The sequence below is a fragment of the Pristiophorus japonicus genome, chromosome 5, assembly GCF_044704955.1.
Source record: "Pristiophorus japonicus isolate sPriJap1 chromosome 5, sPriJap1.hap1, whole genome shotgun sequence".
NCBI classification, from domain to species: Eukaryota; Metazoa; Chordata; class Chondrichthyes; family Pristiophoridae; genus Pristiophorus; species Pristiophorus japonicus.
In genome coordinates this window covers 97,292,799-97,311,038 of record NC_091981.1, presented here as the reverse complement: position 1 = coordinate 97,311,038, position 18,240 = coordinate 97,292,799, and the positions used below count along the sequence as shown (strand labels likewise).

General features: G+C 45.1%; 1 protein-coding gene across 1 annotated transcript in view; it reads left to right on the top strand.

Annotated features, from left to right (window-relative positions):
- The window catches only part of dnah5 (dynein, axonemal, heavy chain 5), a 457,249-nt gene that overhangs the window by 41,497 nt on the left and 397,512 nt on the right, over window positions 1-18,240 (top strand). Inside the window, 1 exon segment of the mRNA XM_070880791.1 lies at window positions 9,670-9,846. Coding sequence (XP_070736892.1) covers window positions 9,670-9,846 — 177 coding nt within the window.

Below are 18,240 nucleotides of genomic sequence, written 5' to 3'. Positions count from 1 at the left end.
ATCTCATGGTAAAAGATCCTAAGAATGAGTAACCATAATATGATTGAATTTCAAAATAAGTTGGAGGGTGAGAAAGTTGGTTCTCAAACCAGGGTCCTAAGCTTAAATAAAGAAGACTACAAAGGTATGGGGGCAGAGTTGGCTAAAGTGGACTGGGAAAATAGACTGAAGAATGGGACGGTTGATGAGCAGTAGCAGACATTTAAGGAGATATTTCATAACTCGCAACAAAAATATATCTCAATGAGAAGGAAAGACTGTAAGAGAAGGGGTAACCATCTGTGGCTAACTAAGGAAATAGGGATAGTATTAAATTGAAAACAAAGGCATACAATATGGCCAAGACTACTGGGAGGCCAGAGGATTGGGAAATTTTTAAAAGCTAGCAGAGAACAACTAAAAAAAATGATTGAGAGGTAAGATAGATTATGAAAGTAATCTAGCACGAAATATAAAAACAGATAGAGTTTCTACAGGTACATAAAAAGGAAAAAAGTGGCTAAAGTAAATGTTGGTCCCCTGGAGGATGAGACTGGGGAATTAATAATAATGGCAGAGACGTTGAACAAATATTTTGTATCGGTCTTCTCGGTAGAAGAGACTAAAAACACCCAGAGCAGCAGCGGGAGCAGGCGGACCTGCGAGGGAAGCGGCGGCAGTGAAGCGTGTCAATAAAGCCCGAGGCTCGAGGCACAGACTGAGCTAGTCGGGAGCAGCAACGGGAGTGGGCGGACCTGTGAGGGAAGCGACGACAGCGAAGGGTGACAATAAAGCCCGAGGCTCGAGGCCCAGACTGAGCTAGTCGGGAGCAGCAGCGGGAGCGGGCGGACCTGCGAGAGAAGCGGCGGCAGCGAAGGGTGACAATAAAGCCCGAGGCTCGAGGCACAGACTGAGCTAGTCGGGAGCAGCAGTGGGAGTGGGCGGATCTGTGAGGGAAGCGGCGGCAGCGAAGGGTGACAATAAAGCCCGAGGCTCGAGGCACAGACTGAGCTAGTCAGGAGCAGCAGCGGGAGCGGGCGGACCTGTGAGGGAAGCGACGACAGCGAAGGGTGACAATAAAGCCCGAGGCTCGAGGCACAGACTGAGCTAGTCGGGAGCAGCAGTGGGAGCGGGCGGACCTGTGAGGGAAGCGGCGGCAGCGAAGGGTGACAATAAAGCCCGAGGCTCGAGGCACAGACTGAGCTAGTCGGGAGCAGCAGTGGGAGCGGGCGGACCTGTGAGGGAAGCGACGACAGCGAAGGGTGACAATAAAGCCCGAGGCTCGAGGCACAGACTGAGCTAGTCAGGAGCAGCAGCGGGAGCGGGCGGATCTGTGAGGGAAGCGGCGGCAGCGGGGTCAAAAGTAAGAGAGAAGTAAAAATTAATCAAAGTGCGACGTCACAGCCAAGAGGGTAAGTGATTGGCTGGTTGAGTGGTGAGTAGTATTTAAAAAAAAAATTTTTTTTTGTTCTTAGCAGTGCGAAACCTTGTCATTGTTGCCAAATTAAGTAATTTATGGGTTAAGTCATGGCAGGAGAGCCCAGATCCGTGTCATGCTCCTCCTGTGCTATGTGGGAAGAGAGGGATGCTTTCAGTGTCCCTGATGACTATATATGCAGGAAGTGCATCCTGCTGCAGCTCCTGACAGACCGCATTGCGGCACTGGAGCTGCGCATGGATTCACTCTGGAGCATCCGCGATGCTGAGGATGTTGTGAATAGCATGTCTAGTGAGTTGGTCACACCGCAGGTCAAGGTTACACAGGCAGATAAGGAATGGGTGACCATCAGGAAGAGCAGTGGAAGGAAGGTAGTGCAGGGGTCCCCTGCGGTCACCTCCCTCCAAAACAGATACACCTTTTTGGCTACTGTTGGGGGAGATGACTCATCAGGGGAAGGCAGCAGCACCAAGTTCATGGCACCATGGGTGGCTCTGCTGCACAGGAGGGCAGGAAAAAGAGTGGGAGAGCTATAGTGATAGGGGATTCTATTGTAAAGGAAATAGATAGGCTTTTCTGCGGCCGCAATCGAGACTCCAGGATGATATGTTGCCTCCCTGGTGCAAGGGTCAAGGATGTCTCTGAGCGGTTGCAGCGCATTCTGGGAGGGGGAGGGTGAACAGCCAGCTGTCGTGGTACACATAGGTACCAACGATATAGGTAAAAAACGGGATGAGGTCCTACAAACTGAGTTTAGAGAGCTAGAGGTTAAATTAAAGAGTAGGACCTCAAAGGTATTAATCTCAGGATTACTACCAGTGCCACGTGCTAGTCAGAGTAGGAATGGCAGGATAGCTAAGATGAAAACGTGGCTTGAGGAGTGATGCAGCAGGGAGGGATTCAAATTCCTGGGACATTGGAACCGGTTCTGGGGGAGGTGGGACCAGTATAAATCGGATGGTCTGCACCTGGGCAGGACTGGAACCAATGTCCTGGGGGGAATGTTTGCTATTGCTGTTGGGGAGGGGTCAAACTAATATGGCAGGGGGATGGGAACCTATGCAGGGAGACAGAGGGAAGTAAAATGGGGGCAGAAGCAAAAGGTAGAAAGAAGAAAGGTAAAAGTGGAGGGCAAAGAAACCCAAGGCAAAAAGCAAAAAGGGTCACATTACAGCAAAATTCTAAAGGGACAAAGTGTGTTAAAAAGACAAGCCTGAAGGCTCTGTGCCTCAATGTGAGGAGTATTCATAATAAGGTGGACGAATTAACTGCGCAGTCAGCTATTAACGAATATGATATAATTGGGATTACGGAGACATGGCTCCAGGGTGACCAAGGCTGGGAACACAACATCCAGGGGTATTCAACATTCAGGAAGGATAGACAGAAAGGAAAAGGAAGTGGCGTAGCATTGCTGGTTAAAGAGGAAATTAACGCAATAATAAGGAAGGACGTTAGCTTGGATGATCTGGAATCTGTATGGGTAGAGCTGCGGAACACCAAAGGGCAGAAAACGCTAGTGGGAGTTGTGTACAGTCCACCAATTGGGGACAGCATCAAACAAGAAATTAGGGATGCGTGCAATAAAGGTACAGCAGTTATCATGGACTTTAATCTACATATAGATTGGGCTAACCAAACTGGTAGCAATGCGATGGAGGAGGATTTCCTGGAGTGTATTAGGGATGGTTTTCTTGACCAATATGTCGAGGAACCAACTAGAGAGCTGGCCATTCTAGACTGGGTGATGTGGAATGAGAAAGGACTAATTAGCAATCTTGTTGTGCGAGGCCCCTTGGGGAAGAGTGAGCAAACTAAGGTATAATTCTTTATTAAGATGGAGAGTGGCACAGTTAATTCAGAGACTAGGGTTCTGAACTTAAGGGAAGGTAACTTCGATGGCATGAGATGTGAATTAGCTAAACTAGACTGGCGAATGATACTTAAAGGGTTGACAGTGGATAGGCAATGGCAAACATTTAAAGATCACATGGATGAACTTGAACAATTGTACATTTCTGTCTGGAGTAAAAATAAAATGGGGAAAGTTGCTCAACCGTGGCTAACAAGGGAAATTAGAGATAGTGTTAAATCCAAGGAAGAGGCATATAAATTGGCCAGAAAAAACAGCAAACCTGAGGAGGAGAAATTTAGAATTCAGCAGAGGAGGAAAATAGAGCATGAGAGAAAGCTTGCTGGGAACATAAAAACTGACTGCAAAAGCTTCTATGTATATGTGAAGAGAAAAAGATTAGTGAAGACAAACGTAGGTCCCTTGCAGTCAGAATCAGGTGAATTTATAATGGGGAACAAAGAAATGGCAGACCAATTGAACAAATACTTTGGTTCTGTCTTCACGAAGGAAGACACATATAACCTTCCGGAAATACGAGGGGACCGAGGGTCTAGTGAGAAGGAGGAACTGAAGGAAATCCTTATTAGTCAGGAAATTGTGTTAGGGAAATTGATGGGATTGAAGGCCGATAAATTCCCAAGACCTGATAGTCTGCATCCCAGAGTACTTAAGGAAGTGGCCCTAGAAATTGTGGATGCATTGGTGATCATTTTCCAACAGTCTATTGACTCTGGATCAGTTCCTATGGACTGGAGGGTAGCTAATGTAACACCACTTTTTAAAAAGAGAGGAAGAGAGAAAGCGGCTAATTATAGACCGGTTAGCCTGACATCAGTAGTGGGGAAAATGTTGGAATCAATTATTAAGGATGAAGTAGCAGTGACGGGATCAGTCCAAGTCAGCATGGATTTATGAAAGGGAAATCATGCTAAACAAATCTTGTAGAATTTTTTGAAGATATAACTAGTAGAGTGGACAAGGGAGAACCAGTGGATGTGGTGTATTTAGACTTTCAAAAGAATTTTGACAAGGTCCCACACAAGAGATTGGTGTGCAAAATTAAAGCATATGGTATAGGTGGTAATGTTTTACCGTGGATAGAGAACTGGTTGGCAGACAAGAAGCAGAGAGTCGGGATAAATCGGTCCTTCTCAAAATGGCAGTCAGTGACTAGTGGGGTGCCGCAGGGCTCAGTCTTGGACCCTAGCTATTTACAATATACATCAATGATTTAGATGAAGGAATTGAGTGTAATATCTCCAAGTTTGCAGATGACACTAAGCTGGATGGCGGTGTGAGCTGTGAGGAGGATGCTAAGAGGCTGCAGGGTGACTTGGACAGGTTAGTTCAGTGGGAAAATGCATGGCAGATGCAGTATAATGTGGATAAATGTGAGGTTATCCACTTTGGTGGCAAAAACATGAAGGCGGAATATTATCTGATTGGCAGCAGATTAGGAAAAGGGGAGGTGCAACAAGACTTTGGTGTCATGGTATATCAGTTATTGAAAGTTGGCATGCAGGTACAGCAGGTGAAGAGGCAAATGGCATGTTGGCCTTCATAGCGAGGGGATTTGAGTATAGGAGCAGGGACATCGTAATGCAGTTGTACAGGGCCTTGGTGAGGCCTGATCTGGAATATTGTGTACAGTTTTGGTCTCCTAATCTGAGGAAGGATGTTCTTGCTATTGAGGGAGTACAGCGAAGGTTCACCAGACTGATTCCCGGGATGGCAGGACTGACTTATGAGGAGAGACTGGACCGACTGGGCCTGTATTCACTGGAGTTTCGAAGAATGAGAGGGGATCGCATAGATACATAAAATTCTGACAGGACTGGACAGGTTAGATGCAGGAAGAATGTTCCCGATGTTGGGGAAGTCCAGAACCAGGGGTCACAGTCGAAGGATAAAGGGTAAGCCACTTAGGACTGAGGTGAGGAGAAACTTCTTCACTCAGAGAGTTGTGAACCTGTGGAATTCTCTACCACAGAGAGTTGTTGATGCCATTTCGTTAGATACATTCAAGAGGGAGTTAGATATGGCCCTGACTGTTAAAGGGATCAACGGGTAAGGAGAGAATGCAGGAAAGGGCTACTGAAGTGAATGATCAGCCATGATCTTATTGAATGGTGGTGCAGGCTCGAAGGACCGAATGTCCTACCCCTGCACCTATTTTTTATGTTTCTATGTTTTTAACCTCCCAATAGTAGATAATCAAGGTGCTATAGGTAGGGAGGAACGTAATACAATCACTATCACTAATGAAGTAGTAATAGGTAAAATAATGGGACTAAAGGTGGACAAGTTCCCTGGACTTGATGCCTTACATCCTAGGGTCTTAAAAGAAGTGAGTGCAGAGATAGCGGATGCATTGGTTGTAATCTACTAAAATTCCCTGGATTCTGTGGCGGTCCCAGCAGTTTGGAAAACCGCAAATGTAATGCCCCTATTTAAAAAAGGAGGCAGACAAAAAGCAGAAAACTATAGACCAGTTAGCCTAACATTTGTCATTGGGAAAATACTAGAGTCCATTATTAAGGAAGCAGTAGCGGGACATTTGGAAAAATATGTTCAATCAAGCAGAGTCAGCATGGTTTTATGAAAGGGAAATCATGTTTGACAAATTTGCTGGAGTTCTTTGAGGATGTAACGAGCAGGGTGGATAAGGGGGAACCAGTGGATGTGGTGTATTTGGATTTCCAGAAGGCATTCGATAAGGTGCCACATAAGAGGTTACTGCACAAGATAAAAGCTCACGGGGGTTGGGGGTAATATATTAGCATGGATAGAGGATTGGCTAACTAACAGAAAACAGAGTTGGGATAAATGTGTAATTTTCCGGTGGCAAACAGTGACTAGTGGGGTGTCGCAGGGATCGGTGCTGGGTCCTCAACTATTTACAATTTATATTAATAACTTGGATGAAGGGACCGAGTGTAATGTAGCCAAGTTTGCAGATGATACAAAGATGGGTGGGAAAGCAAATTGTGAGGACGACACAAAAAATCTGCAAAGGGATATAGACAGGCTAAGTGAGTGGGCAAAAATTTGGCAGATGGAGTATAATGTGGGAAAATGTGAGGTTATCCACTTTGGCAAAATAATGGAAAAGCAAATTATAATTTAAATGGAGAAAGATTGCAAAGTACTGCAGTACAGAGTGACCTGGGGGTCCTTGTGCATGAAACACAAATAGTTAGTATGCAGATACAGCAAGTAATTATTGCAAGGGGGATAGAGTATAAAAGCAGAGAAGTGCTGCTACAACTGTACAGGGTATTGGTGAGGCCACACCTGGAGTACTGCGTTAAGTTTGGGTCTCCGTACTTAAGGAAGGATATACTTGCCTTGGAGGCTGTTCAGAGAAGGTTCACTAGGTTGATTCCGGAAATGAGGGAGTTGACTTATGAGGCTAGGTTGCATAGGTTTGGCTTATAATCATTGGAGTTCAGAAGAAAATGAGGTGATCTTATTAAACATAAGGTAATGAGTGGGCTTGACAAGGTGGCTGCAGAGAGGATATTTCCACTCATAGGGGAAACTAAAACTAGGGGGCATAGTCTCAGAATAAGGGGCCGCCCATTTAAAAATGAGATGAGGAGAAATGTCTTCTCTCAGAGCGTTGTAAATCTATGGAATTCGCTGCCCCATGGAACTGTGGAGGCTGGGTCATTTTATATATTTAAGGCAGAGATCGACAGATTTTAGACTGATAAGGGAGTTAAGGGTTATGGGGAGCGGGCAGGGAAGTGGAGCTGAGTCCATGATCAGATCAGCCATGATCTTACTGAATGGCGGAGCTGACTCGAGGGGCCAAATGGACTATTCCTGCTCATATTTCTTGTGTTGTATTCACGGTCAGCTGCCGTCCGGGTTACGCATAGTGACGTCATGAGCCAGGTGGCGAGGCCGTACCCTTTCTCTCCCAGTCGCCAGCTCTGCTCTTCTGACTGCTGCTGAAACATGACAGATATAATGCTCTCACGCAAAATGAATGCATCATGGCTGCTCCCAGGGTATCTTGCATCAACTGACATGATGCGATGCCTGTCGTCACACATGAGTTGCACATTAATGGAGTGGAAGCCTTTTCTATTCCTGTACATCTTGGAATCCTCCAAAAGCGCTCGTAAGACGATGTGGGTACAATCAATGCAACCCTGTACATTTGGGAAGCCAGCAATCCTGGAGAAGCCCACAGTCCTTTCATGCATTGCATGGGCGGTCATGGGGATCTTTATGTAGTCATTCCTCCAGACATATAGTGCAGCAGTCACTGCCGAATGCAGATATGTATTGCATATCCTCAGTTGTAGCCTGGAACGTTCCAGATGCATAGAATGCAAGTGCAGCTGTAACCTTCACTTCATCTGACAAAGCAGTCAACCTGACGTTTCTAGGTTGCAGGTCTGCTTTTACTAATTCTCAGATCTCAGTTACAACTTCTTTGCGGAAACGCAGCCTTCTGACATAGTCTACATCACTCAGGTGCAGATATGAACGCCTGTCTCCATATACCCGACGTGGGCAAGGCCTGCCCATCACCCTACGTGCTCTGATGTTCCTCATGCGATGACATCAAATCAATTGTCTCCTCCGCAGCACCATCACGCAGAAGGCATTGTCAGTATTGCCTCCGTGATTAAATTGTACCTTTGCAAGAAGCTCAAAATGGCAGGCAGGACAAGGATTCTTTGTTCTCTCTCTCTCCAAGGTCGATGCCCTAGTATGGACCACACCCAGGTCTGAGCAGACGCAAAGGTCGGGACCCCCCCCCCCGGGGCTTCATTTGATGCGTAGCATAGGCTTCTCATGCCTTCCGTTCGCCTTCCACAGCCCCTTCGCCCTCCCCGAGCTTCTTTTCAAGCCGAGCCCGAGCCCCTGTGTCCGGCTCTGATCCTCGAGCCCGGTTTGGAGGCGTTCGGTGGTGGTGTGTCCGTTATAAAAAATGAAAACTTAAAGAATTCCATTAAACTTCCATTTTCTGCATTTTAAGTTTTAAAAATTTAAGCTTGATTATGGATATTTATGTTTTCTTGACTCCCTCCAAAACTTCACTTAAAAACAATGCCGTCTTTCTGTGCCGATTTTTTAATGTGTGCTGGTTTTTCTTAAGTGCCCAGAAGATTTTTCGAGACTGGTCCCATATGCCATCCTAGGAGAAATTTAAATTGGCCAAACTTCCACAATTGTGAAAAACTGATGCAGACATCAGGTTATGTCCCCTATGATCCCCAAAAAAAACAATCCTAAAAAAAATCGTAACTAACTGAGTTACACTGGCGCACAAATATTGGGGAAACTTGGATTTTAAAATTTAGGTCAAAAAAAGTGGCGCGCACCAAAACAATGACGCAAATCACTGGGGAAAATTGAGCCCATGGTCTCATATTCCATAACAGTCTTTACATGAAAACAAATTAAGTGTTTTGTGTGCTCAGGTATTTTTGGATAACATTATTTTGTGGTTAATTTTCTTCTATAGCTTGTTTTGCCAAAATAAATAATTGCTTACATGTAAGTGTATAGTTGACTGGCTATGACTAAGGTCAAAATCCTACTTTCTGAAAATAGCATCTCATTCCTAAATTTGATTCCTCAGCATGGGTTTACTTTTGATGGGACAAAGCAATCTGTCATCAGGCCTCACCAATGCTGTCCTGCATCAGTATGATTGTGGACGTGTATACATTACGTTAGCTAAATTTGAGTTCCAGTTTTCCCTCTAAAATAGCTTGTCTTCTCATCCCTCTAGCTGAGATCAAGTGCTCACTACATAGTGACTTGTAGGATTAAGATGCTCTATAGTACAGTCTGCCAGGGTCCACTGTGCTAATGTGATGTCTTATCAAAATAATGAAACAGATATATCTACTGACTTTGTCAGTAAGACAGTTTTGAAACAATTAACATTTTCAGTAAGGATTTATAAAAACTTAAAAAAATTTTAACTCCGCATTTATTCTTGTATTTCTTTAAAATAAATGTTTCTCTCCTCCCACCATCACTCCTGAAGGCATTCACTCCTTGCTGTGGTATAGTTGTATGGTGCCAGGTTTCTCTACTGTACCTCATCCAAGGAGCTATTATTTATTCCAGATATAATATGGTTAAAAGTCTTTTGAAGTTCAACACCAAAAAATGATAGTAAATCATTTGGAATCCATTACTGGAATGGATTCAGATGTTTTTTTGTTAAATAGTGCATTTGTCTTGTGCCTGGCAGAAACCTGAACAAAACTACCTCTAAACATTTTAGTATTGGGACTGAATAACAAAAAATGTCAATAATGGTAGCACAGTGAGCAGTGTATTAGTGAAATGTGTCATTGCATGAGCATTGTCAATATAATACTGAATTTGAACTATCCCACTCAATATTACTCTGCAATTCCAGGTTCTTGCTGAAAGTGAACAATTGCGTAAGGAAGCTGATGATCTCGGTCCACGTGCAGAATTGGATCACTGGAAGAAACGGATGTCAAGGTTCAATTATCTGCTGGATCAACTGAAGGGTCAGGATGTGAAGGCAGTGCTTGGAGTTCTTACAACAGCAAAATCTAAACTTCTTAAGGTGTTTCCTTTCATCTTTTTCAATGCTTGAACTTTACAAAAATTTAGGAAGTGGGTGAGACAGTAGGTTAAATTTGTACCTTTCAAACCTCTGGTACCTATGTGAATTTAATATAGGCTAGTGTAATGAGAATGTCCTCTCTTAACAGTGAGGGTCCTAAATGAATTGAGTTTAGAGTAGTGTCAATTTAGCCTTTGCCAGTAACAAATTCACAACGCAACACCGTCTATAAATCTCAATCATGGAAATCACCTGACACGTGAAATGTTATTATTGTAGGAGGGAAACCTTATCTGAGGTCAGAATTGAGGTATCTTTTTGAGCCAGAGTGAGCTTTACACTGCAGTTGACCTATGCTCTGGATAATATGCTGACTATGCGCTGGCACCAAGAAACAAAACAATTCCTCAGCTGTTTTTGAGTGGCCTCCAGTGGTCACTGTAAGCACCGCTGGTTAGGCTGTTCAACACATAGTACAAAAGTATGCTCCACCCATTTGTACCTGAAAATTATAATTGGGGTCCAACAACTGGGGTGGACCCTGATTTGCATATGTATGCAGCCTCCCGCTAGAAACAGGCGGGTTGGCCGCACGCCTTTTTGCAAGACTGCCTGAGAATTGGATCAGACGGGCCTTGGGCATCAATGGGACAGGCATGCATTGTTAGATAGAGCCTGATATCTGTTTGTTAGTGTAACGTATTGGGTAGCTTCACAGTGGTTCTTACCTTTTTTAATAATTTTTGCCAACTTTAATCCATCCACTTCCCTCAGCACTTGTCTTTGGCTGCAAAGTTCGGGAGTTTATTAAGGCCGGTTTGATGAAAACATTGGTCAACTCGCCTCTGCCCGCTTATGGCGGTTCCTGCAGCAGCTGTCATTTTGGGGAGATCTCTAGCACTGCAGTTGCCGGCGCTCGCTCTACTTATGAGGCAGACTGTGAAGTCAATGAGCGTGCAATGCTGATTTGATGCACAATCTGCCATTGTGGATGTCGCTGCTCCTTTTAACACCCTCTCTTAATCACGATTAGTTGACCAAACATTCAGCAACAGGAAGGAGCCCCCAGCAGTGCTATTTAAAGGGATCGTCGACAACTTGCAGCTGACTTGCATTTTCAGTTCTGCTGGCTTTGTCTAAGTTTGTGCAACCGTTTGGAGCTTTTTAGCGTTGTTTACAGTTGCTGTGGTCATGGAGTGGTGCTGCAAGTAGCGAAGGCCTTGTTTCTCATTTAAAGGTTTCTGCTCACACCATTTGCTCCCAGTCACGCACCAGTTTGATAGAGAGATGCAGCAAAGGCAGTGAAGAGGAGGACAAGATGCTCGCAGAGGGAGGAGGGCCAGGAAGGGCTCTCAGCAGGAGGCCTTACCCACATAGGATTTTCCGAGAGCACTCTTCCTACCTGCACTTAAGCAAGGAGCTCTGCTGGTCTGCTTCACCAAGGACATGGTCCTGAAACTCTACCACCTCTTGGAACCAGACCTGCAGCCTCAGAGCAGGGTAACGATGACTCTCAGTCACCACCACATCCTTGCAGTCTGCAGCAGGCGACATAGCTAACATCTCTCAGTTTGCCATCCATGCTGCATCCAGGAGGTCACAGTGGTTCTCTATTCCAGGAGAAGGGACTTCATTGTCTTCTCTCTGAACGGAAAGAAGCAGGACGAGTGCGTATGTGGCTTGCCAGGATAGCAGGTGTTGTGTATGTAGAATAACTGACAAACTAAGCCAGGAGAAATGTAACTTAACTTAACTCTGCTTTTATACACCCCAAAATGGTGTCCCAAACTGGCATGAACCAGAATGAATATGGCAACTGTGAATAGCTCCCGCAGCGTCCTAATGCCCGTCCTGTGAGCTGTAACAAACAAATAGAGTATGAACACAACATATTTCCCCCCTTTTTAAAACCACAGTCTATAAACAGACAAAGTCCTTGAGATAGCCAGGCCATGTTCTGATACACTGAGACTGGCGTGGAGCTTGCTGTGTTTGATCGAAGTTTTCGGTTGGGAAACAGTCGGTGCCTCTGTCCCATCCTGCTGGTCTGTTGGCCTGCGAGTTGGGATCAGTCTACGAGCGTTCCAACGAGTTCCATCATTGAGCGAGTAGGTGTGAGGGCTGAACTTTCATCCGATCTGTTTTGGAGGCAAAAGTGAAGATACAAGCTTATGATTAAGGTTTGGGCGCTTAACTGACCCAATCCCCGTTCTTCTTTTGGGGCTTTTGAGCACGTCATTTTTTGTCGTGTACGACTTCGCTTTTCGTTGGCGTTCTGAAATCTGGGATGCGAGTGTGGTTATCTTGGCGCGAGGTTTGGCTGGGGTTTGAGAATGTCCAGTAGCCAGCGAAGATTCCGCCCAATCATGAGCTCAGCGGCTGTCTTCCCCGTTAGCGAGTGCTTTGTTGAAATGTGCGGAGAATGGTTTGAATCGCGTCGTCGAATGTTTGGCCTGCTGTGAGGTTGGCTTTCAAACCCACTTTGATGACATGGTTAAATCGCTCAACACCTCCATTGCTTTGGGGATTGTACCGAGCAGTTAGGCGATGCTCGATAGCATGACGCGTGAGAAAATCCACAAACTGGTCGGACACAAACTGTGGTCCAGTCAAGTGATTATGACCTGGGAGACCCCACCTCGTGAACATATGCCGCAGAATAGTGATGAACTTGTAGCGATTTAGAATGCAGGCTATGTACTACAACAAGGATACATTGTTGTTGTGGAGCAGCATCAACTGGACCGAAGATATCCAACTGAAGCTGTTGCCATGGTCTTTGTGGTCATGGAATGGGCTTCATTGGCGCTGGTCGGATGTGTTTGTGGCCTTTTCGCTCAGACTGCATGCTTCACAATGGAAGACAAACTCCTCGATGCGAGTGTCAATCCCCGGCCACCATACTGAATCGCTATATCTCTACGTCATGCGGACAATGCCAGGGTGTCCATCATGTGCCAATGAGAGAACACGCTGTTGAAGCAACTTGGGAATTACTACTCTATCACCATCATCATCATCATAGGCAGTCCCTCGAAATTGAGGAAGACTTGCTTCCATTCTAAAAGTGAGTTCTTAGGTGACTGTACAATTCAATACGGGAATTACATTCTCTGTCACAGGTAGGACAGACAGTCGTTGAAAGAAAGGATGGGTGGGACTGGTTTGCCGTACGCTCTTTCCGCTGCCTGTTTTCTGCATTCTCTTGGCGACGAGACTCTATCACCACGAGCTAGGCAGCCATCGTCCCAAACAGCAAATTCATCGCAAAGCCTGTGGAATGTTTTCAGTTCTTCCAGAATTTGCTTAGGCCACACAGTCTGGAGGAAGTGACTCACATGCTGGAGTGTGGCATCACTCTGTGATTCGGTTTTGAGTTTGTCGCAGGAGACAAGGTTTCTGATGGACTTGATCGTGATGTGTCATCATCTGTGAACAAGTCAGCACCAGAATCCGAAACAGGTGTCGAGCGGCTGAGCATGTCAGCTATGTAATTGCGACTGCCAGCGATGTACTGTACATCAAAGTTATACTGATGAAGGCGATCTGACCATCGGCTGATTCGTAGTGGTCTGTGCCCAGATCCAATTGTAGCGAGTCGCCTAGTTAGCGCTTGGTGATCTGTACGGAGGGTAAATTTCCCACCATAGAGATAGATGTGCCAGTGTTCACATGCGTAGATGCAAGCGAGTGCTTCACATTCCCCTGTAGAGTATTTACGTTCTGCAGACGAAAGCGTGTGAGAGGCGAAGGCGACCGGGCGTTCCAGGCTGTCAATCTAATGCGAGAGCATGGTACCCATGGCGGCGCCTGATGACATCCAAGGTGACATACGCAGTGGCATTCGGATCAAAGTGCACGAGGATAGGAGGGGATGTGATTTTCTCAAGCATGGTGAATTCCTGAGCCTGGGAATCTGTCCATTCCCAAGGGACGTCCTTGCGCAGCAATTTGCGAAGTGGTTTGGCAATGTGTGCGTAGTGTGGGACGAACTTCAGATAGGAGTTGCAAGTGCTGAGGAATGAAGAAAGTTCTTTAACGTTGGTAGCCTCCTGCATTCGCTGGATCACGTCAATGGTGTCAAGCGTCGTTGACACCTTGTGCTGTGCCTCTGTAGCCCAGAAAGTTTATTTCTCCAGCAGTGAATATACACTTATCAGCATTAAGTGTAATGTTATGTGTAGCAAATCTAGCCATAACTGCGTGAAGCCGCTGGTCATGTTCTTCCATTGTCCGTCCATGGACGACGATATTGTCAAGCAGGTTGAGGGCTCCCTCTACGCATGCTAGCATAGTAGTGACAATCTTCTGAAATGCACGGTACAGAATATAGTCCGTAGGACGTGCGCCAATACTGATACAGACCATCATGCGTCGTGAATGTCGTGAGTAGTTTGCTGTCCTCCGCTAGGGGTATTTGCAGGTAACTGCGGCATATGTCGAGTTTCGTAAAGACTATTGAGCCATGGAATTCTGAAGAAAGTTCGTTGATCGTAGGAAGTGGGTACTTGTCGGGGATGATGGCCTTATTGACCTCCTTCACGTCGATGCATAGGCGGATCTCCCCATTTTTACACCAAGCAATGACTAAGTTGGGGATCCAGGGTGAGGAGTCGATGCTCTCAATGATTCCCTGAGATTCGAGTCGCGCTAATTCTGTGGATAATTGGTCGCGAACTGCGAATGGGAGACGGCGAAGTCTCTGCGTAACCACTTTGACAGAAGGGTTAATGTGGGGACGATGGCAGAATTTTGTTGTCACGCCAAACCCTGTGAAGATTGAGGGACACTGCATGTCAATGTCCACCGTGTACACAGGTGTGCCAATTGGGTCATAAACTTTGAACCCAAGCTTGTCAAAAAGGTTAACACCCAGGAGGCTACGTCCCTTCGCGACATGAAAGGAAAAGTTCTCCAATGTTATGTCCTTGTAGTACATTGGGACAGATATGACCCCAAGTATCTCAGTTTTGGAGTCGGAGTACGCATGTAGAATGGAAGATGCGGGCAGCAGTTGACAGTGCGTGAAGTAGATTTTGTACACGGCCTCGCTCAAAATGGAGACTTTGGCTCATTTGCCATCATTGTTTACCTCATAGTCCTTGAATTTGCCCGAACTGATTTGTGAAATGTCACTAACGGTGTAAATCATATTGGGTTTATCACTATCGGGGTCGTCCACATGTCAAATATGCTGCGATGAGCGACAGACACTAGCAAAATGGTTCATTTTACCACATGCAGAGCATTTCTTCCCACACGCAGGGCATTTAGGACTCTTTGTTGAATGTGATTTGTCCCCAAAGTTAAAGCAGTGGAAGTTAGGCCCGCGATCCATAATGGGTCTCTGCTGTGATTTCCGCTTTGGACGAACGCTTTGCACATGGGCTGTAAGATGCAGTCTGCTGCACGGGGAGCAGGGGATCTGATTGCTTTTGAATGGGAAAGCACTGATTCAATTTGGATGGCCAAATTAATTGCTTTGTCTAATGTCAGTTTGTTATCCTCCATCAAGTGTTCCCGAATGCGGGGGATCATTGTTTTCTCAATAATTTGATCCCTGATCATTTCCTCTGAGTGCTCCAAAGTTACATGTAGTGTCCAGTTCAGTTAATGAAATGATGTAATGGTTGATTGGTTCACCGTTCCCTTGCTCCCTTTTATGAAATTGGTATCTCTCCATCACAAAACCTTTCTTTGGCCCAAAATAGTTCTCTAGGGCGCTGACCGTTGTGTGGTAGGACTCCGTGTCTTCGATTTGGCCAAAGATGCGTTGGCCTTCGGTGTCGAGGCAGTGGATAAGTATTGCATGGCAGCGGGCTGGTGTTATGTTGTTGCCGTCTAACCCACTCGCCGTGATGTAGGTAGAAAATCTTTTTATCCATCTTAGCCACGGAATTGGAGGGTCCCCAGGTGTGGAGAGGAAAGGCGGGGGGGGGGTGGAATTAGGAAGGTTAATTTGAGTCACCTTCGTCGCCAAATTATGTTGGTACATGTAAATAACTAACAAACTGAGCCAGGAGAAATGTAACTTAACTTAACTGTGCTTTTATACAACCCAAAATGGTGTCCCAAACCGGCATGAACCAGAATGAATACAGCAACTGTGAATAGCTCCCGCATGGTCCTAATGCCCGTCCTGTGAGCTGTAACAAACAAATAAAGTATGAACACAACAGCAGGCTTCCCCATAGTGCAGGGTGCCATCGACTGCACATGTCCCTTTGCGGGAACCATGTACCAATCCTGAGATGTTCCATAACCGCAAGTGCTACCACTCAATTTATGTGCAGTTGTTGTGCGACCACGCCCAGCACATCCTGATGGTCAATGCCTGCTATCTTGGCAGCAGTCATGATGCCTTCATCCTGTGCCAGTCTGGTGTGACAGCAATCTTTAAGCCATCACGTCAAACCCGAGGGTTGCTGCTCAGCTGATGACTCCCCTCTGCAGCCCCACCACTCCTGCCCAGCACTCATATAATGAAAGCCATCCTCCCATGAGGAACATCATTGAGCAGACTATCTTGTGTGCAAGCAACGGTTCTGCTGCCTTGAATGCTCGGGAGGAGCTCTCCAGTACTCACCGGAGCAAGTTTCCCATTTCGTGGTTGTCTGCTGCATGCTCTACAACTCTGCCACCATGAACGCGCAGCCTATGCCACACAGGTTTTGGGACCACCTCAGGAGGAGAAAGAGGAAGAGGAGATGACGGGCAGTAAATACCCCTTCCGGATGGGCTGTCCGTGAGCGCTCATCAGACTCCGGTTCCAATGAAGGAAACGCCAGATCCCCATTGCTCACCATTTCCCCATCTCACCATCACTCTGTCACGGAACATCACAGCGTCTTCCTGGGCACAAAGCTGAAATGAGAGCCACCACAAAACACACATTCCAAACAAAATTCATAAATTTGTCAAATTCAAATCAAAAGAATAATGTCAACTAATCACACTTGTGCAACCCCTTAGTGTCTGTCTTTCGTGTGCCTTTTCCTACTCTTGTGCTCCTACAAAGTACTACCGCAGTGGCTGCAGCATCGCTGGTGGAAGGCCTCTGACTTTCAATGTGGGAGAGGACAAATGCCCTTGCAGGAACACCTTGAGCATTTGTGGGTCTAGAAAGCCCGGCTGTAGACTGCACCACCTTGGTATGGGCTAGGTGGCTGACAGGCAGTGACAAGGGCAATGGCAGAGTGGCAGTGGTAGGAACAGCTTATTTATCAGTAAACAATTGTGTTTCTTCGCCCTTCTGTTAAACTTGGCTTTCCCCTTTGTAAACATCATACATCGAGCACACTTCATAGCCTCCATATTACTTACACTTTCTCTTTACAATTTGCTTCTGTCCTTTGTCCCCATTTGTTTCTTGTGTTTGTCTACTTATAGTTTAAATTCACTTCGTGCACGCTTTGTGATACCCCTTCACTCTTTTGTTCTCTTTGAACTCAGGTTTTCTTTAACTTTTAATTATTACATATGTTCCTTTTTGATTTACCTCTTCTCCACTGTCCCCCTTAGACCCTGTCTTACTTTTGCCTGTGTTGTACATTTTTAACCTCTGAAGTTCACAGAATGTGTAATCCTTTTAATATACTTTTGCCAGTAGCAAGTTCTTCAGTGTTGCATGCCCGTGTCTTTTGAAAGTGCCTGGGACTTGTCTGATGCAGTTACCATACCAGTCAATTGTAGTCATATTCATCTTATCTGTGCCATTGGTGATTGCATTAATTTATTTTCTCAATTTTGTATGATGCCATTTTGAATTCATGAAATTTGTGTCTATTTTTAATTAATTTTGTCACATTCCCTCTTTATTGAATTAATTTATTAGTGTTGCACTTTAATTCATTTTTTTTCAATCTTCAATTCTGTATAATGCTACTTTGAATTCATAAAGGCTGTTTCTTTATTTAATTTATTTAGCCATGTTCCATTTTTGTTTAATTGGCGACTTTGTGTCCCATTTATTTAATTTATTTCACCTGAATCTTTGCAAAGCTGTTTTACCTGCCCATTTTTATTATTACTTAATTATTATACTTTCACCCTTTTCTATTTAAGACTGCTTTTAGTCCCTGAAGCCCATATGTTTATTTAATTAATTTAATGATTTCCAAATTTCATACACATTTTATTTAATTCATTTTACCTTTTTTCTTTTGCTAAATTTTTGATTTTCACAAAATTTGCAGATCCTGGTTGTGCAATTTGCCACAATAAACAACATAATTTTTGTTGTTGTATGGTGTACTCCTTTACAAGGGTTAACCAGTATCAGGCTGAATGAAGCATATTCAGCAGGTTATTTTTTTGAAAATAGTAGGGAATAATTGACCTTAGCGCAAATCATTATTATCTGGCTTTCTTACTTAGTCAAAATAATTCTGTATT